Source organism: Somniosus microcephalus, chromosome 33 (genome assembly GCF_052327205.1).
Source record: "Somniosus microcephalus isolate GS21.2 chromosome 33, FLI_Smic_1.0, whole genome shotgun sequence".
In the NCBI taxonomy this organism is placed as follows: domain Eukaryota; kingdom Metazoa; phylum Chordata; class Chondrichthyes; order Squaliformes; family Somniosidae; genus Somniosus; species Somniosus microcephalus.
Genome location: NC_141019.1, coordinates 28,939,898 through 28,966,681, shown reverse-complemented (window position 1 = coordinate 28,966,681; position 26,784 = coordinate 28,939,898). Strand labels below are relative to the sequence as shown.

The window sequence follows — 26,784 nt, the reverse complement described above, 5'->3', positions numbered from 1 at the left end:
GCACTTTATGTCCATTGGGTCAGTTGACAAGTAAATACTATATTTGTATGGCAAATTGCAAAGCAGCATTGGCAGAGCCCAAAGCTTGTGGCAAATGCTGCGCCTCAATTAGGAGCTGGCACAAGTGTGGCATGATCGAGGGGAATGGAAAATCTTTTTACCCTATATTAAATGAATTGAGGTAATCAACCCAGTTCCCTGTGGGCATGGGCCCACAGCACAAAACAGTCCTTAATTTGACACTGTGACAATCTGTCAGAGGCCACAAAAGGCTGGTGTGGGAAATGGAAAAATGTCACGGTGGTGCAGTGGGGGGGGTGCTCTCCTGAGGTTGGGTTAAGACATATTGTTGGAGCAGAGACGAGGGAGCTTTACTCTGCCTCGAACAGTGATATACCTGGCCTGGAAATGCTTGACGCTGACATTGGAAGCTTGAAATGGGGGAAAAAATGTTCTCTTCCCCAACACTAACACCCCTCACCTTGATGCATGCAAAAGTCACTTTTTTAAGATAAAAATGTGATTACTGTAGCTCTACCGATGACACTCTAATATTTTGCTGGTGTTGTGATACAGGTTTGCTTTTTGGATGTTTTATTTCCATGTGCAAGGAAATGGTTCAAAAGTTGTATTTTTCAAAAATGTGTCATGAATTGTGATGCATTTTTGTCTGTTGATCAGTGCAAATTGTAAATCCGAGGTGCTGTCGCATTGCTCTGGTATTTGCTACTCTTGTGTAGTGACACTGGTTGATCTTCTGTGATGGAAGCAACTGTATATCATGTTACTGAAAGCTATTCCATGTATTTTTTAAATGGCGCTCCAGGCTATTCACCATCTTTGCTAATGACTAAATGACTAATCATGAAAGCAATAAAAACACTCATAGAATCATAGAAAGTTACAGCATGGAAGGAGGCCATTTTGGCCCATCGTGTCCGCGCCGGGTAACAAAGAGCTATCCAGCCTAATCCCAGCTCTTGGTCCGTAGCCCTGCAGGTTAGAGCATCCCAAGTGCACATCCAAGTACTTTTTAAATGTGGTGAGGGTTCCTGCCTCTACCACCCTTTCAGGCAGCGAGTTCCAGTCCCCCACAACCCTCTGGGTGAAGACATTTCCCCTCAAATCCCCTCTAAACCTTCCCCCAATTACTTTAAATCTGTGCCCCCTGGTTTTTGACCCATCTGCTAAGGGAAATAGGTCCTTTCTATCCACTTTATCTATGCCCCTCATAATTTTATACACCTCAATAAGGTCTCCCCTCAGCCTCCTCTGTTCCAAGGGAAACAGACCCAGTCTTTCCTCATAGCTGAGATTCTCTCCTCCCGGCAACATCCTTGTAAATCTCCTCTGTACCCTCTCTAGTCCAATCACATCTTTCCTGTAATGTGGTGACCAGAACTGCACGCAGTACTCTAGCTGAGGCCTAACTAGTGTCTTATACAGTTGAAGCATAACCCCCATGCTCTTGTATTCTATGCCACGGCTAATAAAGGCAAGCCTTCTTAACCACCTTATCTACCTGGCCTGCTACCTTCAGGGATCTGTGGACATGCACTCCAAGGTCCCTTTGTTCCTCTACACTACTCAGTGTCCTACCATTTAATGTGTATTCCCTTTCCTTGTTAGCCCTCCCTAAATGCATTACCTCACACTTCTCCGGATTGAATTCCATTTGCCACTGTTCTGCCCACCTGACCAATTTATTGATATCTTTCTGCAGTCTACAGCTTCCTTCTTCAGTATCAACCACACTTGCTGATAAATGTTTTGTAGTATACCAGATAATTGATGCTGTAATTAAGTTCATCATTCAGAATTTCAGTTATGGTGTACTGTATTTTATCATTTCCAAGTTTTGAAGGTATCTCACACTATGCTTAGCTATCGTGTTTTCACAGGAAAAGTGTTGAAGGTGCCTGTGATAGCACGGTTTGTCAGCTGATTGTGGCCAGAATATATTGCATAGAGAATAATTGATATCTCGAAGTGAATTACAAGGTAGTACTTGGAGAGTGAGGTTCAGATAATCCAAACCACCAGTGAAAAGTTTAAACAGTGTATGAATGTCACCTACCTTTCAAGATTGGATCAACATTCTATTGTTTAATTTTGAAATGAAGAATTCATTCCCTCGTCCTGCAGGTTTCCCCCTCCACTTAGCCGAGTCAGGTTCAGCGATGAACATGATGCTGGGCGTAAAACGTTTATCACTGCACTTACCTTTAGTTGCCTGAGGAGTGGGATCAGGCTGCACATGAGTGGGAATAAAAAGCTCCAGTCGGTTCTGACGTAATAAAACTCACTACACACTTGGTTTGAGTATAAAGCACGGCTTTAATCAACTTGTTTCAGAACATGGAGGTCTAGTTGTACTTCACTAGTTCCTTGTCTTACAAAATGTCCCTGGAAAGCTGGGGCCGACGCCCGAGTATTTATACTCCTTGGACGGTGCCACCAGCTGGCCGTCCAGCATTATTTCACGAATAGTTTCTTGATGAATGATGAGATTTATAACTGGTTCATTTCATCTATATCCTGAATAGGAATTCTACTACTCCCACTTGAACTATTATAACCTTTAAGTAAAATAAGGGAATTGGGTTATTGGCACAATCACTTATCAATTATTGGTTAGGATTCTACTTTTGTTCCACAGCTTGGGAACGCAATTGTTGTTACTTAACCAATCCACATTGCCACATATTCAAAATCTATTTAGTTATTCCAAATGACATTATGCATTCATTTCTGGCTCATTAGAATATGGTCACCCGTATTTGCATAGGGGCATCTGGAATAAGTGGCACTGCAAAATCAGACTTGCATACTAAAACGATCAGGGATCCGGCATAGCTGGTCCCTGCCCACCCCATGATCACTAAACCGGGAGTCGGGAGGAAAATCCTGCCCTGAATTTTATCATGATGCAACATTAAGTAGTTTGTAATCCCTGCATGACTTTTCACTTCTGTGGGGCTTTACTGTTGCTAAAACAATTTTTTAATGTTTTTAAAAAAAATTAAAAAAAATCCTGCATTTTCTTGACTAAATTATCAGATCATTACCAGCTGTCTTGTACTCGATTATGAATCACATTGGTAGAGGTGGAAAATCTAATTAAATGACTTAAGTTTTTGCAATGTAATGTTATGCAACATCCCAGTTCTTTCACTTTTTTCCAAATCCCACTCTCCATTTTGTGTGATTATTCAAACCCTTAATTTTTGGCTGAAAATGGTTAATTCCAATTACATAAGAAGTAGGAGCAGGAGTAGGCCATACAGCCCCTCGAGCCTGCTCCGCCATTCAATAGGATCATGGCTGATCCGAATCTAGACTCACGTCCACTTCCCTGCCCGCTCCCCGTAACTCCTAATTCCCATATTCCCTTATCAGCTATGATTTCAAGTGTTACATAGATAACATTTCCATTTTGTTTCACAGAGCTAAGACAGAGTTTTTTTTTTTTAAAAGCAACCTTTATTGCAAAGGGAATGGAGTATAAAAGTAGGGAAGTCCTGTTACAACTGTTGGTGAGACCACACCTGGAGTACTGCGTACAGTTTTGGTCTCCTTATTTAAGGAAGGATATACTTGCATTGGAGGCAGTTCAGAGAAGGTTCACGAGGTTGATTCCGGAGATGAAGGGGTTGTCTTATGAAAAAAGGTTGGGCCTATACTCATTGGAGTTTAGAAGAATGAGAGGGGATCTTATTGAAACATATAAGATTCTGAGGGGGCTTGACAGGGTAGATGCAGAGAGGATGTTTCCCCTCGTGGGGGAATCTAGAACTAGGGGCATAATTTCAGAATAAGGGGGCACCCATTTAAAACAGAAATGAGGAGGAATTTTTTCAGAGGGTCGTGAATCTGTGGAATTCTCTTCCCCAGAGAGCTGTGGAGGCTGGGTCATTGAATATATTTAAGGTGGAGATGGACAGATTTTTGAACGATAAGGGAGTCGAGGGTTATGGGGAGCGGGCAGGGAAGTGGAGTTGAGGCCAAGATCAGATCAGCCATGATTGCATTGAATGGCGGAGCAGGCTCGAGCGACCAAATGACCGACTCCTGCTCCTACGTCTTATGTTCTTTTCTGAACTGATTACAAACTGCAACTACTTTAAACGTATGGAAAAAATAAATTGAGTTCATTGCAACAGAAAGAAAAAGGGACAAAACACTTGTTAACTTGATTAGTACTACAAATCCCCAATCCTCGAACATTCCGAAAAGTTGTAGTTAGGGATTTCATCCCAGTGGGGCGCCACTGTTCTAATTGTGGAAGTCCACAAATAAACCTTCCTTTCTTTCATTGCAGTTTTATGGACAGGGAGGTGGCGCTGCTGGGAGAAATGGATAAAGTCAAAGCAGCAGCATGTAAGTGTCCCAACTGTTTTACAGTCTATAATAAGATCCTGTTTTCGGAGAGTTGCTGCTGTGGCAGTTTGTGGTGTGCTCCGGTACGTATCGGGTCTATTATTAAACTCCATGTAGTGACACCTGCATGAAGCGGTCACCTTTTCAAGTGGATCCAAACTGGTTTCCTAAGGCATATGCCTGGTGAGTCTGGGTGACGTGCTGAAGTGTACTGTGGCAATCCCATTTCCAGTTTTAATCCTTCATTGTGCACGGGTTTAAGGATGGCGACTTCTTCCAGTTTTACATGCTTATCCTTTATTAATAACGGAACGTTATTTTCAACTGGTTGCAGATCCTAACCAGTTTAGAACTTCAGAAACTAGGTGCATGTTTGCTGCCTTGAAGTTTAGTGGAAGACTGACAAACCGCCCCTACCAGATTGAATCCCCAGTGTGATTTTGAATTTAACTCCCCTTATTAGCAGGATCTGAGTTCTTGGCTAGGCCAGCAGATGGTGCACTTTACTCAGAGAAAACATCATGCATCTAGATGAAACTACTAAATTAGTTTACAGATACATTATTTTCAAGTTTCTGATGAAGGCTTAAATTAAGCTTTCAAAGAAGCTTATTATTTTTAGATTCATAGATGGGATTTTCTGTTTGGGCAAATCTCAAACTGGAATTTGAAACCCACTGATAGGGGGAAATGCTGACCTTTTGAGATTATATGCTAGGCTTGGCTGCATATTGAGGGTAACGTGAGTACTACTCTGCATTTATATCTCATTTTCAAATCTGTTTATGCCATGAGTTGATATTTTATTGCCAACTTAAAGTATGTCCCTCTTCAATGTAAAGTTTTCTGAATCACTCCCTTTGGGTTCATATGGCAAGTTGGCAAACCACTGCAAAAGGAGTAGCTTGTTGTATGAGTTGCATTGAATATAGATCCAAAGAGCTTGCTGAAATGTTGGGCCTCTAGCACTGGCCTTTTAAATAAATAATTAAAAGCTTTGTGTCTAGCATGTGTCGTACCTCAAAAGGCTTTGCTATGGAGCAAAGAATCGTTAATGGCTCAAATGCCACTATCTGTGAAGTTAACTGTGCTGATTGGTGCTATCTAAATGATGGGGATATTTGAGCCCCACAAATTTTTTCCAAGGTTTTTGAATAACCAGCTAAAAATAACATTTACAACACGGTAAAGATTTAAACAATTCAGCAAAATATAACTCAAGTTACCCATAAACCGACCCATGGGCTGTAATAAATATTTTCCATAATTGTTTCCTTGTGGGCTAATCCCCCTCATGAGCATGGGGCCTGTGTTGTCTCCCTTCCTGAAGCTTAGTTCACTCTGGGTCTTGGCAATTTGTGTCTGCTCCTTGCATGTGCACAGCCTCACTAATCTGATCAGTCTCCTGTGGTGGGTTCTAGATTTTCTGTTCATAGATTGGGTAAAAACTAATAATCATAAAGGTGTGGAACAGCCTCATTATTGATACTACAGTCGATGCAGCCATTAACACAAGGAGCTTAAGTAATTGTGCCATTTCAGCTACATAGAAACATAGAAGATAGGAGCAGGAGTAGGCCATTCGGCCCCTCGAGCCTGCTCTGCCATTTAATGAGATCATGGCTGATCATCCAAATTCAGTACCCTGTCCCTGCCTTCTCCCCATATCCATTGATCCCTTTAGCCTTAAGAAATATATCTAACTCCTTCTTGAATATATTTAATGAATTGGCCTCAACTGCCTTCTGTGGTAGAGAATTCCACAGGTTCACCACTCTGTGGGTGAAGAAATTCCTCCTCATCTCAGTCCTAAATGGCTTACACCTTATCCTTAGACTGTGACCCCTGGTTCTGGACTCCCCGACCATCGGGAACATCCTTCCTGCATCTAGTCTGTCTAGTCTTGTTAGAATTTTATAAGTTTCAATGAGATCCCCTCTCATTCTTCCAAACTCCAGCGAATATAAGCCCAATCGTCCCAATCTCTCCTCGTGTCATTCCTGCCATCCCAGATATCAGCCTGGTGAATCTTCGCTGAACTCCTTCCATGGCAAGAACATCCTTCCTCAGATAAGGCGACTAAAACTGCACACAATACTCAAGGTGTGGTCTCACCAAGGCCCTGTACAACTGCAGCAAGACATCCTTGTTCCTGTACTCGAATCCTCTCACTATGAAGGCCAACATACCATTTGCCGCCTTAACCGCCTGCTGCACCTGCATGCTTACCTTCAGCGACTGGTGCACAAGGACCCCCAGGTCTCGTTGCACTTCCCCTTCTCCCAATCTATTGCCATTCAGATAATCTGCCTTCCTGTTTTTGCCACCAAAGTGGATAACCTCGCATTTATCCACATTATACTGCTTCTGCCCAATCACCCAACCTGTCCAAATCATACTGGAGTTTCTCGGCATCCTCCTCACATCACACACACCCACCCAGCTTTGTATCATCTGCAAACTTGGAGATATTACATCTAGTCCCCTCGTCTAGATCATATATATATATATATATATATATATTGTGAATAGCTGGGGTCCTAGCACCGATCCCTGCGGTACCCCACTAGTCACTGCCTGCCACTCGGAAAAAGACCCGTTTATTCCAACTCTTTGCTTCCTGTCTGCCAACCAGTTCTCTATCCACGTCAGTACCTTACCCCCAATCCCACGTGCTTTAACTTTACACGCTAATCTCTTATGCGGGACCTTATCGAAAGCCTTCTGAAAGTCCAAATACACCACATCCACTGGTTCTCCCTTAACTATTTTACCAATTACATCCTCAAAAAATTCCAGTAGATTAGTCAAGCACGATTTACCTTTTGTAAATCCATGTTGACTTTGTCCGATCCTGTCACTGTTTTCCAAGTGCTCTGCTATTACATCTTTTATAATGGACTCTAGCATTTTCCCCACTACTGATGTCAGGCTTCCGGTCTATAATTCCCCGTTTTCTCTCTACCACCTTTTTTGAATAGTGGGGTTACATTAGCTACCCTCCAATCTATGGGAACTGTTCCAGAGTCTCTAGAATTTTGGAAGATGACCAGCAATGCAACTACTATTTCTAGGGCCACTTAAGTACCCTAGGATGTAGATTATCAGGCCCTGGGGATTTATCGGCCTTCAATCCCGTCAATTTCCCTAACTCCATTTCCCTACAAATACTGATTTCATTCAGTTTCTCCCTCTCATTAGACCCTATGTTCTCTGACATCTCTGGGAGGTTATTTGTGTCCTCCTTTGTGAAGACAGAACCAAAGTATGTAGTTAATTGGCTGCCATTTCTTTGTTCCCCATTATAAATTCCCCTGATTCTGACTGCAAGGGACCTACGCTTGACTTCACCAATCTTTTTCTCTTCACATAGCTATAGAAGCTTTTACAGTCAGTTTTTATGTTCCCAGCGAGCTTACTCTCATACTCTATTTTCCCCCTCTTAATTAATCCCTTTGTCCTCCTTTGCTGAATCCTAAACTGCTCCCAATCCTCAAGTTTGCTGCTTTTTCTGGCCAATTTATATGTCGTCTCCTTGGATCTTATGCTATCCCTAATTTCCCTTGTTAGCCACGGTTGAGCCACCTTTTCTGTTTTATTTTTATGCCAAACAGGGATGAACAAATTCTGTAGTTCATCCATGTGATCTTTAAATGGCCTGATCTCTAGTTGGTTCCTCGACATATTGGTCCAGGAAACCATCCCGTACACACTCCAGGAATTCCTCCTCCACAGTATTGTTACTAATTTGGTTAGCCCAATCTATATGTAGATTAAAGTCACCCATGATAACTGCTGTGCCCTTATTGCACGCGTCTCTAATTTCCCATTTAATACCATCCCCAACCTCCGCATTACTGTTTGGAGGTCTATATACCACTCCCACTAATGTTTTCTGCCCCATGGTATTTCTCCACTCTACCCATACAGATTCCACAAAATCAGAGCTAATATCCTTCCTTACTATTGTGTTAATCTCTTTTTAACCAGCAATGCTACCCCACCTCCTTTTCCTTTTTATCTGTCTTTCCTGAATATTGAATACCCCTGGATGTTGAATTCCCAGCCTTGGTCACCCTGGAGCCATGTCTCCGTAATCCCAATTATATCATATCCGTTTACATTTATTTGCACTGCTAATTCATCCACCTTATTACGAATGCTCCTCTCATTAAGACACAAAGCCTTCAGGCTTGTTTTTTTTAACACTCTTAGACCTTTTAGAATTATTATTTACTGTGGCCATGTTTGATTTAAACCCTTGATTTCTCTGACTGCCACTTTTGCTTTTCTCCTCCCTGTCTTTTGCTTCCCTTTCCTCTGTCTCCCTGCACAGGTTCCCAACCCCCTGCCATTTTAGTTTAACTCTCCCCAACAGCACTAGCAAACACTCCCCCTAGGACATCGGTCCCGGTCCTGCCCAGGTGCAAACCGTCCAGTTTGTACTGGTCCCACCTCCCTCAGAACCGATGCCAATGTCCCAGGAATTTGAATCCCTCCCCCTTGCACCATTCCTCTAGCCACGTTCAGTTTCAGTTCGTTCTCACTGTCTGGTTCTGTAAATTTATTCTCTGCAATTGCTGTTTTGAACAATTAATTTTAAATCAAGTAGAAAGAAAAAGGGGTGCTAATCATTGTAACCATTTGATTTTTAACAGCGGTAAACTGATGGTAGCACTGCCTCTAAAGTGGCAAAGCAACACATTCTTACTCTGGAAATGAACTAGTTTAATTCATTATTATAAACAGTTCTATTAGATGGAACGGTAGATGTAGAATTTATATTAAAGGAAAAGAAACTTTCAATTAAAGTATTTGTGAGGGGCTAGTATGGATTCCCCCCCCCCCCCCCCCCCCGTTCAATGTCGGCCACTGGGAAGTGGAAGTAGAAGAGTTCCCGAGGCAACCTGACCACTATTATATTTCATTTGTATATAAAAACACATCTCTTCTCTCAATTACCTTCAAACTTGGTAATTGATAAACACATTCCTAACTACAGCAACCAGCTGGGTTTATCTAATATAACCTCCAGTCTGCTGCTGCCATACCATGACTGCCAGAACAGCCTGTGATGCCTTCTTATTGGGTAATGAAGCATATTGCTGCAATCATTTTATTGATTTTAAAATAAATTGCCTTCAGTTTTCTTCTGACCAAGAGGACAGGTAGGTGAATGACCACCTCTCTGGCATCAGCCAGTGCCCTGTTGAACCCTCATTTTGTTGGATACATAGTCAACAGTAGGTTGATGACTAGTTTTTGAGGCTGATATACACCCCTAGCCAGATTAAGAAACTCCTTTACAAAAGGCTCACTTAAAAGTTATTTAAAAGTGTATAGTACAGTTGACTTCTGACCTGTTAAATTAAATGTTTTGCTTAATGCGAGTGAATAGAGATGGTATATTGGAATTCTAGCTTGAATCTGAATTGCGTGTGGATTAGGTTTTTTTGGAGTTGACTATACATAAATGGAAGGCGCTACTGAATAATATCCCATTGCTTCCCCACGGTTTTCAGTGAAAATCCTGGACAGTCGCCAGAAGAGAGCTGAAGCGTTGAAGAGAATGACGGACAATGCAGTCCGCATGTCTGAGGAACAGCTAGTGGAGCTCAGAGCTGATATTAAGGTAAAATTGTTGCAATTGGTTAAGCATCTATGTTGAAACATCGTGAAAACATGGAACACTTTTCAAAGCATGATTTGATTGTTCTTTAAGTGTACATTATCATTTCTAACCCTTAAATTTATCACCCTTTCGTCAATGACCACCTGGAACATTTACAGCTTGGTTTGAAATCTTAAAAGTCAACCTCTTATAGATCAAAATAAGGACTGCCCAAGATGTTGCCTTATAGAACTCTTGTAAAGCAGTTTCTGTTTAGAACTAGGAAAAAATGAGAGTTTTACGATGGTTTAATTGAGTTCTTAGCCGCTACAGTAATGCCAGTAACTTGGTGAATATCTTGCAGCAAGCCATCTTCAACATTTCTTTTTACTCCATAATAACTTGCTGAAGAATGTAGAATGTTTGTGCTGAATAAAACTGATAATCCACAGTGCCATTTGTACATAATTCCTTTGCATTCTATTCTGAGCATTGTATTTTTTTGCATTCACGGGATGTGGGCGTCGCTGGCAAGGCCAGCATTTATTGCCCATCCCTAGCTGCCCTCGAGGGTGGCAGTGAGCCACCTTCTTGAACCGCTGCAGTCCGTGTGGTGAAGGTGCTCCCACAGTGCTGTTAGGGAAGGAGTTCCAGGATTTTGACCCAGTGACGATGAAGGAACGGCGATATATTTCCAAGTTAGGATTTGCTTTCTGAATGACTTCCCAAGCCACATCTACCCTACAATTATTTTTAAGCTTTCATTAGGGCTCGGGGGTCAGTTTAAGTTCTGTTGACTCAAATATTCATCTTTCTTCCATGTAAATAGAAAGTAACTTCACCCAGTTTCACCCTGGTAGAGAAATGAACCTGGGCTTTTGGTTTTGTAATTCCAATTACTTACTGAATTGTCTTTCCTTTTTTGTGCAATTCATACCTTTTTTTCCTTGCATCTTCGTGTTGCATCATCGCACAACATTCCACAACAGGCAAGCACCCTGTTCCCAGGCACACTGCTAAATACTGTTCTATGTCAGTCACTGGGAAGTAGAAGAGTTCCCTGCGGCAACCTGACCACTTATTATATTTTATTGTATATACACATCTCTTCTCTGGTGAATAGCTCCCCATGTGAGGAATCAAACATTTTCACCCAGAGGCTGGTTGGAATCTGGAACTCACTGCCTGAAAGGGTGGTAGAGGCAGGAACCCTCAACATTCAAGAAGCATTTAGATGAGTACTTGATTCAATTCAATTCAATTCAATTCAAATCGCTTTATTGGCATGACAAGTTACATCTTATGTTGCCAAAGCATTGAAAAACATTCATGTTTGTACACAAAAATACAGATCTATCCATACAGTGTATAAACAGATATATCCCTGAGTGTATAAATATACTTTCATATAATTTATATATACTCTTCTATTTAGTGGTTGTCCCTCTGTTTATGGCAAGCTGTAACATAGTGTGCCGCTAGTGTTACACAATTTCTCTCTTTCCCCTAGTAGGTATGGGAGTTTTTGGTCGTCCTTCAAATTTCTGAATTCCGGGCATATTTTTGTGAATTTTGGGTAGAAATTCTCCCTTATGCCCTGATATTTTCTACAAGCTGTGAGGAAGTGCATCTCTGTCTCCACCACTCCCTGACTGCAGTGAGAGCATATCCTGTCCTCTCTTGGTAGCCGGGTCTGCCTGTGTCTACCTTTTTCGATTGCCAGGCTATGTTCACTAAGTCTGTACATTGTCAAGGTTTTTCTCAGTTTGCTATCCTTTACCATGGTCAGGTAATCAGCCATGTTGTATTGTCTGTTTAGGGCCAAGTAGCAATTGAGTTTACTTTGGGTTTTTGTTGTTTCTGCCCAATATGACAGATATTTTTCCTTTTGCTTAGCGACGATTGTGTTGGGTCGAATTCTGTGTTACGCTGTCACTGTCCTGGGGCTGGTTATTGTTAGTAGTTACTTCACTGAGTCCCAGGACTAGTTGACTGAGGGTATTCTTCTTTATGGTCCTCTCTTGGCATTTCAGGGCTTCGTAATGATAACATTGGGGGTTGCTCATTTCTAGGTGTTTCCAAAATTTGGTGGCTCTTTTTTGGATAGTGATTATTAATGGATATTGGCCTAGTTCTGCCCTGCATGCATTGTTTACGGTTTTCCTTTGAGTCCGGAGGATACTTTTACAGAATTCTGCATGTAGGATCTCAATTGGGTGTTTGTCCCATTTTGCAAATTCTTGTTGTGTTAGCGGTTCCCACACTTCACTGCCATAGAGTGCAATTGGTTCAATTACTGATTTGAAAATTTTGAGCCAAATGCTAATTGGGATTTCTATTTGGATTGATTTTTTAATGGCATAGAAAGCCCTTCTTGCTTTCTCTTTCAGTTCATTCACAGCCAGTTTGAAATTTCCCATAGAACTGATTTTTAAGCCCAAGTATGTGTAGTTAGTGGTTTGTTCAATTTTGGTTGTTCCTAGTGTGAAATTTATTTTGGGTCCCTGATGCCTGGATCTTTGCTGGAACACAAGGACTTTGGTTTTTTGGGGATTTATTGTCAGGGCCCAAGTCTGGCAGTACAACTCCAGCAGATCCAGGTTCTGCTGTAGACCCTCCTTAGTTGGTGACAGCAGAACCAGGTCGTCTGCATAGAGGAGGAATTTAACCTTGGATTCATATAGGGTGAGGCCGGGTGCTGTAGATTGTTCAAGTAGTTTTGCCAATTCATTTATGTAAATATTAAAAAGAGTGTCGGTGAGATTGGCGAGCCCTGCGTCTTGAAACGCCATAGCATACAAGGCTACGGACCAAGTGCTGGAAAATGGGATTAGAATAGACGGGGCTTGATGGCCGGCACGGACACGATGGGCCGAAGGGCCTCTTTCTGTGCTGTATAACTCTATGACTCTGACTCTATGTAAATCCCTATTCTATCGCTTCATGCTGCAGCATGTTGGTGCAACAATCTTTATACATTGTCTTAAACATTATTTGCTTAACATCATATCGAGCAACAAGTAGTAGTGGCTTATTTGTACAATTGAAAATTGATCCAAAATGTAGGCGACACACCAGTGTGAGCACTTGATGTTGGTTTGATTGCTGTTTTTTTTTGGTTTGTGCTCTGTAACCGAGTTCCTGGATAATTGCATTTCTTCCATCAAACTGGACAGCCATTATCATGCAATGGCCTTGTAGGAAGCGTGCAATTATTAGTCAAAAATTGCGTTTTCTTAGTATATCAAAACTGATCTGAACTTTTGACATGTCCCTGCCACGTGTTTCTCACCTTGCCTCAGTGGTAGCACTCTCACCTCTGATCGAAGGTTGTGGGTTCCATCCCCATTCTGGGACTTGAGCACATACTCTAGACTGACCTTTCAGTGCAGTACTGAGGGAGTGCTGCACTGCCCGAGGTGGTGTCCTTCGGATGATGCCCCATCTGCCTGTTCAGGTGAATGTTAAAAGATCCTATGCCACTTTTTTTTGAAGTGTAGCAAGTGTTTTGGCCAACATTTCTTCCTCAACCAAGACCACCAAGAGATTAACTACTCATTTATTTCATTGCTGTTTGCGGGAACTTGCTGTGCGCAAAATGGCTGCTGCATTTGCCTACATGGCAACAATAACTGCACTGCAAAATAGTTCATTGTATGCAAAGCACTTTGGGATGTCGTGAAAAAAGTGGTAAGGCACTATATAAATGCAAGTTCTTGAAATGAATTTCATATCGATGCACATTGGGGTTGTAAATGAAAAATCTTGACTTTGATAAATTGTGTTCATTAAAGTGCAGGATGTCCGTGCTGGGCAATTGAATGTTTGTTTGTTTTTCTACTTTTTCTAAATCAGGCACTCCCATTTAAGGTGTAGCACAAATAAGATCCGGTGGAAAGATCCACCTCCTCTGCTTCAACAATCTCCCTTAATCCCAATCTTAGACGACTACTTCCTCTATAGCAGTGCAGCATCTCCAGTTCTCAAGTGATCCATTTTTCTGGCCTATGAATGAGACTTGACGATTCTGTGCCACACGTTTGTGCCGTGGAGACTCACCCACTAGGCGTGACATGAATCCGTCATTCATGAAAGACTTATGAAATAATACTGAGCGGCCTACGGGTGGCGCTGTCCAGGGAGAGTGTAAATACTCTGGCACGGGCCCAACTTGCGCAGGATATTCTTAACAGGAACTAGTGAAGGACGCAACTAGACCTCCATGTTGTAAAACAGTTGATTAAAGCGTTGTTTAACGCTTAGACCAAGTGCCTAGTAGTTTTCTTAAGTCAAGTCAAAGCACGGTGGCATAGTGGTTAGCACTGTTGCCTCACAGCGCCAGGGACCCGGGTTCGAATCCGGCCTCGGGTGACTGTCTGTGTGGAGTTTGCACATTCTCCCCGTGTTTGCGTGGGTCTCTGCCGGGTGCTCCGGTTTCCTCCCACAGTCCAAAGATGTGCGGGTTAGGATGATTGGCTATGATAAATTGACCCTTAGTGTTAGGGGGATTAAATACGTGGTGTTACGGGGATAGGGTGGGATATGTGTTGGTGTAGGGGTTACGGGGATCGGGTGGGATATGTGTCGGTGCAGGCTCGATGGGCCGAAATGGCCTCTATCTGCACTGTGGGGTTTGTGATTCTGTGAAGGCGAGACTGCTTATCATTTTCTGTCCAGATGATTGGAAATATTGTGCTTCCATTTTGTGCTCAATGTCCAGGATAGATGATTTTCCACTACATAACATTGTAGTGTTTTATTTCATTTTTGGAAGAGAGCAGTATGCAGTTTGTGTTGGAAGGTCCCAGGAATATGGCTGGTATGTTCAATTAAACACTACACAGTTTGTTGTGCAGAAATTTGAGATTTCCTGTCCCCCAGTTGTCTCATTTTAGTACCTTAAATGTCTGCAATACATTAGCCTTGAAGTTATGCTTTGGGATGCTCGATATTAACCAATTTATTTAAAACCGATTAACGCCTCTGCTAAAATAGCGGTAAATGTGGTAACAATTTGTGTGCTTTTATCCCATGGCATTATTTCAGGACCATTACACAGAAGGTGACTGTAACGTATGTGATATAAACACGAGTTCACGTGATTAAACAATTGCTGGAAATTAATACACTGTGTAAATTGTTTTTAGATTTACATTTTCGGTTTACTTAATCAAAATGTTCCCAAGTGAAATTGATAGATACACGATACACAAGAGCGGCTCAGTTTTAATAATTGTCAAGAATTGTACACCAGCCTATTAATCCAAAGTGCCAGTACACAACTAGGAATCCTGATTATTGTATAATTTAAAAAGCTAAGCTACCATATACCTGGACTTCATCTGCTAGAGTTATTTTTTTTTTTAAATGTATTATTTTAGCACTTTGTTAGTGAACGAAAATATGATGAAGACCTGGGGCGATGTGCACAGTTCACCTGTGATGTGGAAGAACTCAAAGCGAGTATCCAAGCCTTTGGACAAGGTAAGCTGAGGCTTGGTCATGTGACATCTAGTAGAAACGTTTGACTGTTAAGTGGGCCTTGCAGGTGGGGCACTGAGCCTTTCTAATTCAAACAGTTTGTGCTGCAGCCGCTGGAATATGTAATCGCGATCGGTTGCACGCATCGGATTTCTGGTGGCTTCAGAGTGGGTGCGAGGGTATAGGCCAACTATTTTCCCTAAGAGAAGATGAATATGTGTAGTTATACTCTGTTTTCAGTGTAAAATGCTAAAGTCCTCTAATTGTTGGATCTGAAGGCGTTGAGTCAATTTGAAGTGTCTGTTGCGGAGTTTGTGACCAGTCAGTGCTTAAGTCAGCGTACTGTAACTTGATGTTTCAGCTCAATTTGTGTTGCGCTTGCTTTGTAGCTAGAGTTTCTTTTACCGGCTGTGCGCCTTCATGCTTGCTCGTTGCCTGCTGCAGATTAACGATCACTTTTGCCACTGATTTGCTGCTCAGTGCTGCCACCTGCCAAGTCCAATGTTAATTGCTAATGTTGCAAAATAATACTTCCAAGGTACCATTTAATTGTGTGTCCATGTAATATTTTAACCTGCGTACCAACCTATAGCCTAAAAAAGCTAATCACAAGTAGTCACACTGAGAGTGCAGTGGGACGTGAGCTTGTCATAACCTGCAGGTGGATCCAATATATTCATCAGCCCTATTGCAGGGAAAAGCTGAAGTAGACAAAAGTGCACTATTTGCAGTAGGAGATTCCGACGTTTCTGAAGGGGGATGCGAGCACTGAAGATGTACGATTTATTTCCTAGAGTCATGCCCAAGACATTTAGATTTTTGGCACTTTTTGGTGCATCTTGAAGTCTACTGCAATGAAGCCAAAAGTAATTTCTCCTGGATGCTTTAAATATTAAAATGAAGTCGTTTTTACCAGTTACAATTGATATAGAAACATAGAAGATAGGAGCAGGAGTAGGCCATTCGGCCCCTCGAGTCTGCTCTGCCATTCGATGAGTTCATGGCTGATCATCCAAACTCAGTACCCCGTACCTGCCTTCTCCCCATATCCCTTGATCCCTTTAGCTCTAAGAAATATATCTAACTCCTTCTTGAATATATTTAATGAACTGGCCTCCACCGCCCTCTGTGGCAGAGAATTCCACAGGTTCACCACTCTCTGGGTGAAGAAATTCTTCCTCATCTCTGTCCTAAATGGCTTACCCCTTATCCTTAGACTATGACCCCTGGTTCTGGACTCTCCGACCATCAGGAACATTCTACCTGCATCTAGTTTGTGCAGACCTGTCAGAATTTTATAAGTTTCGATGAGATCCCCTCTCATTCTTCTAAACTCCAGCAAGTATAATCCCAATCGACCCAATCTCTCCTCATACGTCATTCCTGCCATCCCAGGGATCAGCCTTGTGAATCTTCGCTGAACTCCTTCCATGGCAAGAACATCCTTCCTCAGATAAGGCGACTAAAACTGCACACAGTACTCAAGGTGTGGTCTCACCAAGGCCCTGTACAACTGCAGCAGGACATCCTTGCTCCTGTACTCAAACCCTTTCGCTATGAAGGCCAACATACCATTTGCCTTCTTTACCGCCTGCTGCACCTGCATGCTTACCTTCAGTGACTGGTGCACAAGGACACCCAGGTCTCGTTGCACTTCCCCTTCTCCCAATCTATTGCCATTCAGATAATAGTCTGCCTTTCTGTTTTTGACACCAAAGTGGATAACCTCACATTTATCCACGTTATATTGCATCTGCCACGCTTCTGCTCATTCACCCAACCTGTCCAAATCATCCTGGAGTTTCTCGGTATCCTCCTCGCAGCACACGCCCACCCAGCTTTGTGTCGTCTGCAAACTTGGAGATATTACATCTAGTTCCCTTATCTAGATCATTAATGTATATTGTGAATAGCTGGGGTCCAAGGACCGATCCCTGCGGTACCCCACTAGTCACTGCCTGCCACTCGGAAAAAGACCCGTTAATTCCTACTCTCTGCTTTCTGTCTGCCAACCAGTTCTCTATCCAAGTCAATACCTTGCCCCCAATCCCATGTGCCTTAACTTTACACGACCATCAGAAGGTGCAAAGTGAGTATAGCACTGCAGAATGCATGATGTAATCATTGTAAATATTAGTGGGCTGTAGGCTTGTAAAATAATATTATTGAAAGATGTAAATGATACAACATCTTTAATGCAAATAACCAATTGATGTAAAGAACATAACTTGCATTTCTATAGCGCTTCTCACGTATATCAAGATGTCTCAAAGTGCTAGATTAAAGAGGAAAAGAAATACTTATTAATCTACAAACCGGAGAACTGTTTCAACGTGCGACTTGTATGCCACAAGTGTAAGCTGCACTGGAACTTGTCACTGAAGAAAGATCAAAGTGCCCATCATCCCTTCTTGGCACTGTCCTGAAGGACTGTGCCCAAGCTGAAGTTGGCATCCAGCAGAGTGCCCCTAGGTCCTGATTTGAATCAACAGTGGGGACAGATGCCCCTTTTATCTTATCAGTACCTTTTGAGGTCTCCTTAAGGCGTTCAAAGCCATAATGCTATATGTAGGGCACCCATGACCCACTGGTTAGCCCTTGTTCAAGATGATTGGTAGATCCCCAGGTGAGTTGGCCAGCAACACCAGATTATCAGCGAGAAGGAGCAGCACGATACTTTCAGAAATACCCAGAGCAGCCATTCCGAAGCTGTCCCTTATGATGCTATCCAACACATTGATGAAGACATTGCATAGGATGGGTGACAGTAGATAACTTTACCTCACTACTGAGTGTGGTTGGTTCAGCGAGTCCCCCATCTACCCATAAACGGATCTTGGAGCTGGAGTACACATCCAAGATTTAGCCATGTACTTCGATGGTTTCATGAGAAACTAGATTGAAAGACTTAAGAAAGGTTTCCCCTGTGCACTACAGTGCTCCACAATCACGTATAAGCCCACAACGTATTCCACAGATTTCTCATGCGAGCGAAATCCCACCTTTTTCATTCTTCTTACTCTGTAGGCCATCAAAACGTCTGATGTGCATTCCACACCTTGAAGACCACTGGTCAGAGAGCGATTCCTCTGTAGCCTTGAGGCTCACTCGGATTCCTCTTTCTTGTGGCAATTCAGCAGCCTCAGAATGGCAACTCCCAGGGTGAATCAGCAGTTCCTGCCATCGTTCTCCGGAACCCTGGCCATTCTTCCCCCCAATTCGACGTTCACTCTTTTACATCACGTACTCTTGTCTCGTACAATTGACACGAACAATCTCTGCAGTATATCCCCCCCGAAAGGTTTGAAGCAATTCCATGCCACCGCGTGCAATTTCACCACAAGCCAGCATAGGAAGCCACTTGATCGCACAGCTGCGCACAAATTCCGCGCATGCGCAGAACAAGCTTGCGCAACATTCTGGAGCAAACGAGAAGCGCAGGAAGCTTAAATCCTGCACAGGTTTTTGTCCACAAATACTGGCGAGTGGACAGAGCCCAGCAAATGCTGACAGTTGCAGCATCTGGAATTGTTACTTTAGTAACGGAGTGCTAACATTTTGCTGAGAAAGGAAGGCTCCCTTGACAGCATTTTACCACACCGCAAGAAGACTTTCCCATGACTAAGTTTATTTACTTTGTTGTGTTGAGTTAATTAAGTCAGCTAACAATGTGCTGCCAAAAATGCAACAGAAAGAAAATCTCACTGACACGCACACTTTAATGCATCTTCTACTATCCGTGCTTTCACCAGCATTAGTCTCATACACATCTGCTCTCAAGGAAATGTGATCCTTGGATGGGACCAGTATGCAAACATTTTGACATTCCCACACTGCAAATGTGACCCAGTGCAAAACATCTGTTGGAAACCGAAGAAAAGCCTGCGAAGTACGACGATCTTGCATCATGAACAATAAATTCATAGCAATGTTGAGAAACCAGATCAAACACCAGACACAATTCCAAACAAATTGGTTCCATTATTATTCTTTCCTTTAAGCTTGCCATAAACTTAAGATGCCTACTGAGATCATTTGAGTTTCACTCTAGTTCAGCGGTGGTAGCTCTCCTGCCTCAAGTCAGAAGGTTGTGGGTTCATCCCCAATCTAGGACTTGAGCCCATAAGCTAGGCTGACACATCAGGGCTGTACCAAGAGAGTGTGGCACTGTTGGAAGCCACCAACAATTGTGATCGGATGTTAAACCGAAGCCCCGTCTGCCTGCTCAGGTGACTGTAAAAGATCCCGTGATGCTATTTGAAGAGGAGTAGGGAGTTCTCCTGGTGTCCTGACCAACATTCCTGTCTCAAAACACCAACAAAAACAGATTCACTGGTCATTGATCTCATTGCTGTTTGTGGGATCTTGCTATACACGAAATGGCTGCCTATATAACAATGACTGCGCTTCACAGCAATCAATTGGGTGTCAAGTGCTTTGGGACACCCTGAGGCCGTGATTAGGTGCAATATAAATGCAAGTTCTTTCTATTTTACCTGCCTGATCTCGCGCCAGCCGGGAGACGCCTGATCGCACAGTTGAGTATGCGCAGAGGACGCTTGCAGAGCATTCTCGGGCGGCCAGGCAGAAGCTTCAATTCCATGCGGTTTTTTTTAATATCAGCAATTAATAACAAGTGTCCACAACTCAACAAACACTCCGCATGACCACTGACGGTTGACATTCATGTATTGCTGTCACTGACCTGGTTGCTGACGAGAAAAATTTGAAGGCTGCACAAAAATATGAAAAGCCCTTTAGTAAAAGGCCAGTTACAATCTGTGAATTCTAAGGCAGAGTAATGTTCTATTTACTTACTCTAAACTTTTCAAATTGAGCCCTCTTGACCTGTCTGACATTCTGATTGATTTCCCTTACCTCTGCCACATTTTACCTGGAGGAGGAGTGAAGGATTTATCAGTATTGCACGTCTGGGTTGTTTAGCTGCCCAAGCACTACTGCACCCCTCTATAAAGGCCATTCCAAAGTAACAGTAATCCTGCTTTTGCATTGTCTTATTACGTGTTCTTTCTGTTCTCTACAGTGTCTCATCCCAAGAACAATTACTCTGCCAGATCACGGTGTAGCTCTGTGTCGTCCATGTCTGTGACGAGTCGGAGTGATGTTTCAGCACCCTCTACTCCCGACTGTGCCTCAGACCCCAGCCTTACGAAACCAGCAACAAAGAATCTGTCTGCAGGAGACGTTTCCACTGCCACCGCTAATGCTGCAAACCGAACTTTCCCATCAACTCGACCGGTATGAACTGCTAATGTTCTCTTTCTACATCCTCCCTCCTCCCCCACCTCCAACCAAAGAGAATCGTTTTTGTAATCCAAGTAATTCTATTCTAGGCCTGAGCTTCATCCTCCTTACGCCCCCCCCCCCCCCCACCTCAATGAATTTCGAGCTCGGCACGACACTGAGCTCTTTTTCCGCCGCCTTCGTCTCCGTGCCCACTTCTTTGGCCAGGAGTCTTTCCCCGCCCCCCGCACAGCGGACTCTTTCTCCCGTTTTCAGAATTCTCGTTCCTCCTGGACCCCTCCCTCTGGCCTCTTACCCTCGCTAGATCTTTTCATTGCGAACTGCCGGCGTGACATCGGCTGTCTCCATTTCTCTGCTCCCCTCTCTCACTCCAACCTACCTCCCTCTGAACTTGCAGCACTCTGTGTTTTCAGATCCAACAACAACACTATCATTAAACCTGCTGACCAGGGTGGTGCTGTTGTTGTTTGGTGAACCGACCTCTACCTTGCGGAGGCTGAACGCCAACTCTCTGACACCTCCTCCTACCTCCCCCGGATCATGACCCCACTACCGAACATCAAGCCATCATTTCCAAGACTGTCACTGACCTCATTTCCTCTGGAGATCTCTCTTCCCCCCCCCCCCCCCCCACAGCCGCCGACCTCATAGTTCCCCAACCCTGCACAGCCCGCTTCTACCTCCTTCCCTAGGTTTCCCCTTGTCCTCACCTTTCACCCCACCAGCCTCCACATTCAACGGATCATCCTCCGCCACCTCCAACGTGATCCCACCAGCAAACACATCTTCCCTTCCCCTCCCCTTTCAGCATTCCGGAGGGACCGCTCCCTCCGTGGCACCCTGGTCCACTCCTCAATCACCCCTTCCCCTTCGCCCGGCACCTTCCCGTGCAAGCGCAGGAGACGCAACACCTGCCCTTATACCTCCCCCCTTTCCACTGTCCAGGGCCCCAAACACCCCTTCCAGGTGAAACAGCGATTTACTTGTACTTCTTGCAATCTAGTATACTGTATTCACTGCTCACGATGCGGTCTCCTCTACATTGGGGAGACTAAACGCAGATTGGGCGACCGCTTTGCAGAACACCTCCGTTCAATCCGTAAGGGTGACCCTGAGCTTCCGGTCGCCTGTCACTTTAATTCTCCGCTCCACTCCCACTCTGACATCTCAGTCCTCAGCCTCTTACACTGTTCCAATGAAGCCCAATGTAAGCTCGAGGAACAGCACCTCATCTTTCGATTAGGCACTTTACAGCCTTCTGGACTCAACATCGAGTTCAACAATTTCAGACTATAACCTCGGCCCCTTTTTGTTTTCACACGGCAGCTGTCTTTCATTCTGCTATTCCCATTTACAGTTCCTCTGGACTCATCTTTTGTTTCTTTACTTGTCCCATTACCATCTCCTTTTGCCTGCACCATCATCCCTTTTGTCTCTTAATCTCTCCTGCCTTCCAGCCTATCACAGACCTTCCCTTTTGTTCTTTCCTCCCCTCCCCCCTTTCCCTGCCACTACACTTGCTTAAAAATCTGTTCCATCTCCAGCTTTCTTCCAGTTCTGACAAAGGGTCATCGACCTGAAACGTTAACTCTGTTTCTCTCTCCACAGATGCTGCCTGGCCTGCTGAGTATTTCCAGCATTTTCTGTTTTTATTTCAGATTTCCAGCATCCGCAGTATTTTGCTTTTGTAATTCTATTCTTGTTTTGATTAGTACATTTAATGTGAATAAAACTCACTCGGAACTGCAGGTTGTGCATGAAGCGCTAGAACATGGAGGGGTGGGAGCTATCGGGTCTCGATTAGGTGAGTTCACCACTTCAAGCTGTCTAAGCAGACATCAAGCAGAAGTGAACTGCTTCCCACACAGGAGTCGTCGATCCAGACCACGCTATGGACTTCCTGGTGGTGGATTTAGAGAGGCCAAGGAAAATTGTCATCTGTCAGTCTTGGCAGGATGCGTGATGGTGGAGGCCTTTTTTTAATAAACATTAGGAAGAGCGATATGAAACGCTTGCAAATGTGAACTTTTTTAAAAAATAAAAATTCTTTACCTGTAAATATTGCAGTTATAAGGTGTTCAGAAACATACATCCTGGATAGACTAAAACTTTAAGCAGCCCATCTACCCCACCCATCCCTCTGCTACTTGATATTTCAGCAGTTTCTTTGCTCACACTAGGTGCCAGTCACCTTTTTGTGAATTCTTTGTCTACCTTGCAAACGGTATGGTGCCTTTCCCAGTCGTGTTTCCACCATTATTGTCCAGTCGGTTTCTCTGTACTAAAATGCTGAGAAACTGTTAATCAGCAGTAACGGGAAAAGGATTCCGTTCAAACATTCAAGATGTACAAAACACCAGCTCGGGGAATTTGTTTGGCATTTGTTTTCCCAGCAGCTTTGTGCAAGTACATGCACCTGTCTCCAATGAGCAATAACCAGCTGGGAGGATAGTCAGTGCAGGTATATTGCACAAATTTCACTATGTAAGTAGGGGTTGACACAATGGGTTAAAAAAAATCACACCAGTCTAAACTACTGTATGGTAGGGCTTTGTTGGATTGAGATTTGAGAGCTTTATTCTGAGCATCCATTTATTTCTGATTACACCTCTGAAGTGTCTTGATGTTTTTCTATGTCAAAGGCATTACATAAATGCAAGTTGTTGAGTGTCTGAGTCTAGTGCATTTGGTTAAAGCTGACTAGAATTGGCAAGAATAACTTTGACCCCAGGGGCAGTTCCAGGATAATGAAAATAAAATAAAATTCACCCTCCCCCATCCCACCTGTCAACTGCAAGATTATTTCCACATGACGGGTGGGAGCGAGAGAGCAGAGTTATCCCTCTTTTCAGCGATGAATTATTTTTTATGCAGATTGAGTGTTTAAAGAAAGAAATACTTCCCGGGCAGTTAGTTGACTAGCAGCAAAGCACTGGACTTCACTTAAGTCCAGGTTTAAAAGTGTTTCTTGAAGTGGTAATACTCACTAGGCACATGCATGAAGAATAGCCACTTGAGCAATACTGGAGTTCAGTCTGTGTAAGTGGAACCCATGCTCCTTTAGACGGGGCAGGGCTAGAATCTTGTCTTTACTGGCATTGAACTTAAATTGTTGCCTGTTGTCTATCACACCCTCCCCCCCCCCCCCCCCCCCCCAAATACAGAGAGGATTGCTGGCACACCCTTGGATACAGATGACTTGCTGGAAGTGCATTTCGCACTTGGCTATGCACTAACTGGCATTGCTAGCATCCATGGGCAAATCTGAGCAGAATTGAATACAACTATAGAAGCAAAAAAAAGGTTGCAGTGGTGATCTAACGAAGGGGGGGAAAAAACAATGTAAAGTATATCTATTAATTGTGATGTTCTGCCCTTAAAAAGGTGCCCCGTGGAAATAGGAGACCAGGTTACCGACCTCGCGAGAATAGGATAAATGGCCCAAGCCACTTTGGAAGAAATGATGATAGGAATCGATACCGGAACGGACCCAGGAATTACTCCAACGCTCGATACAACCCACAACCCGCACCCCACGGTTTTACCACTGATAAGAGCCAGATGCATTCTACAGCTTCCAATGACACAGCTGCACCTTCTGCCCCCAGGCAGTTGTCCTTACCTCCTGCTCCTGCCGATGCCCTTCCTCAACGTAGGCCAAGGTCAAACGGAAGTGAAGCCCCTGTGAACTCCTGAAAGTTTCTGACGTCCAGCAACATACCAGCGTCCCAGCTAGATGTGATAAAACACAAACTGAGTTTACATTCACCTTGTCTGTGCCACCTTTGATTCGTCTTGCAATCTGTTTCTTTTCCTCTTCCTCCTCTTCCGGATCGATTTTTCCATCTGTTCCCAAGTTTTTGAATTGGTCGTGTCTGTATGGGGTTAATCTCTTCTGGAAGAGGGGGCAGCACTTGGCTGTACCTTAGACATGTTACTTAAACATTGTTGCCTGGCCTATCGTGATTAAATCAGTTAGCTTTACTTTGCACACTAATATTTTTTTTTCCAATAAATCACTATGCATCTCAAACTGTTAGGAATGAAAGTGCCTTGTACCTTTAGTGTCTGTCACAACCACTTTTAACTATCCCAGACCACACTTAAAAATAAAACTCAATAAAGGACCAAAGACCTTCAAACTTTGCTGCCATAGGTGTACTAGGGATCACCATTTAATTGTAACAGGGCACACACGTGATTGCTTTCTTTTGTTCTGCTCTATCTGATAATGGTTATGTATTTGGATGGAACTGTTTTAGTAGTGAACTGCCTGAAACATGTATTTTATGTGCTGGAGACAACATGCCAACAGGATGCCAGAACTTCAGCATCACTTCCTATTCATGTCAGGCTGCATTCACTCTCCGACTATAGCATAGGTGCAAAGTGGTTTCCCTTCACATGACATTGCAGTTATAGTCTGAATTCTGAGCCAGGCCCTGGCCAGCGTGAAGCAGAGTGAAACTCACTGGCGGAGTTTGTCTTTGCTTCCTTTCGGAATCTGTTCTGGCCATGACATCAAATTTACATCCTGCAAATTTAGTGTCTGTGAGAAGCCAAAACCACTTTGCACCGATCCTAAAACTTGTAGTGTGAATGCAGAAGAGTTGATGCAAAGTTTTAGTGGCATCTGTGCTGCTGAATTAACTTCTACTGGCTGCTGTTCTGTTACTCCCAGAATGGAAATTCACTTGGCTCTGAAAAGAGCAAATCTGCTTTCAGTGCTGTGTGACTGAAGTGATCTGAATTCCCTTCTAAAATAGGCTTTATACATCAAGGTGGCAGGAATGTAGTGTGATGCCACTAAATGTCTATGATGCACCCTTTGGAAAATAATCTGCTGCAGGTCTGAGCATGCCCTTGATCAGATACGTTCCACGTGTGAGGGGAATCAATCCGCAAGTGACTTCATATAAACGGCTGTAGATTCCAAATTGTCTCATCAGTAAACTAATACAAGCATAAAATGGAAAATCTACAGGAGATGTTGTAAATGGATGCCCTTTGGTCAGCCATTCGTTACTTTGACCTTAAGATTTTTTTGCTGTTCTGTTGATTTTTTTTTTCTTATTTAAAGCCCTGGTGCCATTTTTTCTCTCGTGCAGATAGAATAAACAGGTGAAGTAACAAAAAAAAATTCCTAGCTTGATTGCTTTGATAGCTGCATTTTAGTAGTGAATGATTATTAAAACCATGCCCATTGTATGCCTGTAGTGATTATTCTGTAATTGAGAATGAGAAGTGAAGCAGAGAGCAGCAGTTAGTGTATTTTAAAATACGTAATTAACACCTATTTTAAAATGCAATATCTTCCAAAATTGAGTCGGAAGTGTGATTTTGTTCCCTCAGGTTAGTAATGCTGACCTGAATACTGACAGGAAAAACAAATGAGTCTTTAAGTTTTAAACTTTAATTTGTATCAAATGCTGTTTTACTCCCACCCCTTCCAGTTTTATATGCTTTGTTAGTGTTCAGATCATTACAAAAGTTTGAATGAGAGGAAAGGCTATTGCAGCCTTTTGGGTCCATATATATGACCCACTCAGATCATTATACCCCTCAGGCTTTGGTGCCAAGCCCATATCCCTTTTATTCTCTATTGAATCAAGAATCTTACCAATTTATTTCTCTTAAAAGTCTCAACTGTGTTCACATTCAGTGCACTAGGTGGAAGTCTATTCTGAAGTGTGAAGTAGTTACAGTAAGGGTTATTGTGATTTAGCCCCTACACATTTGATGTTGAGACAAGGGATCATGTCACAGATTCACTGTAAGCATATTTCTGGTAGTTCAGTGAAATGCTGGCTGCCCAGCACCAGACCAATAATTGAGAGCTAGGCTACCATGCAGTGGGAGTAATCCATTTTTCAATAGTTGATTCCTATTTGCATAACCGAATCTGAATCCTCCAATCTATGGTATGTTGGTACATTATGACTGCATCTCAGGCAGCGGAATCGCTGCTCCCTCTTAGCGCAAGTCTCTTCCTGACATATGTCATGTATTTAAAATTTAGTTAATAAAGAAACCGTATTCTAAACTAA

The 26,784-nt window shown here is 43.1% G+C and overlaps 1 protein-coding gene across 2 annotated transcripts in view; it reads left to right on the top strand.

Moving 5' to 3' along the window:
• spats2 (spermatogenesis associated serine rich 2) overlaps positions 1–26,784 on the top strand; it is a 112,109-nt gene extending 85,325 nt beyond the window's left edge. For both annotated transcript variants that reach the window (XM_085972842.1, XM_085972843.1), the window contains 5 exons: positions 4,322–4,380; positions 9,903–10,012; positions 15,373–15,475; positions 20,517–20,731; positions 24,122–26,784. In XM_085972842.1, the coding sequence (XP_085828968.1) occupies positions 4,322–4,380; positions 9,903–10,012; positions 15,373–15,475; positions 20,517–20,731; positions 24,122–24,433 (799 nt within the window). In that variant the 3' untranslated portion in view covers positions 24,434–26,784. The remainder of the gene's footprint in view (positions 1–4,321; positions 4,381–9,902; positions 10,013–15,372; positions 15,476–20,516; positions 20,732–24,121) is intronic.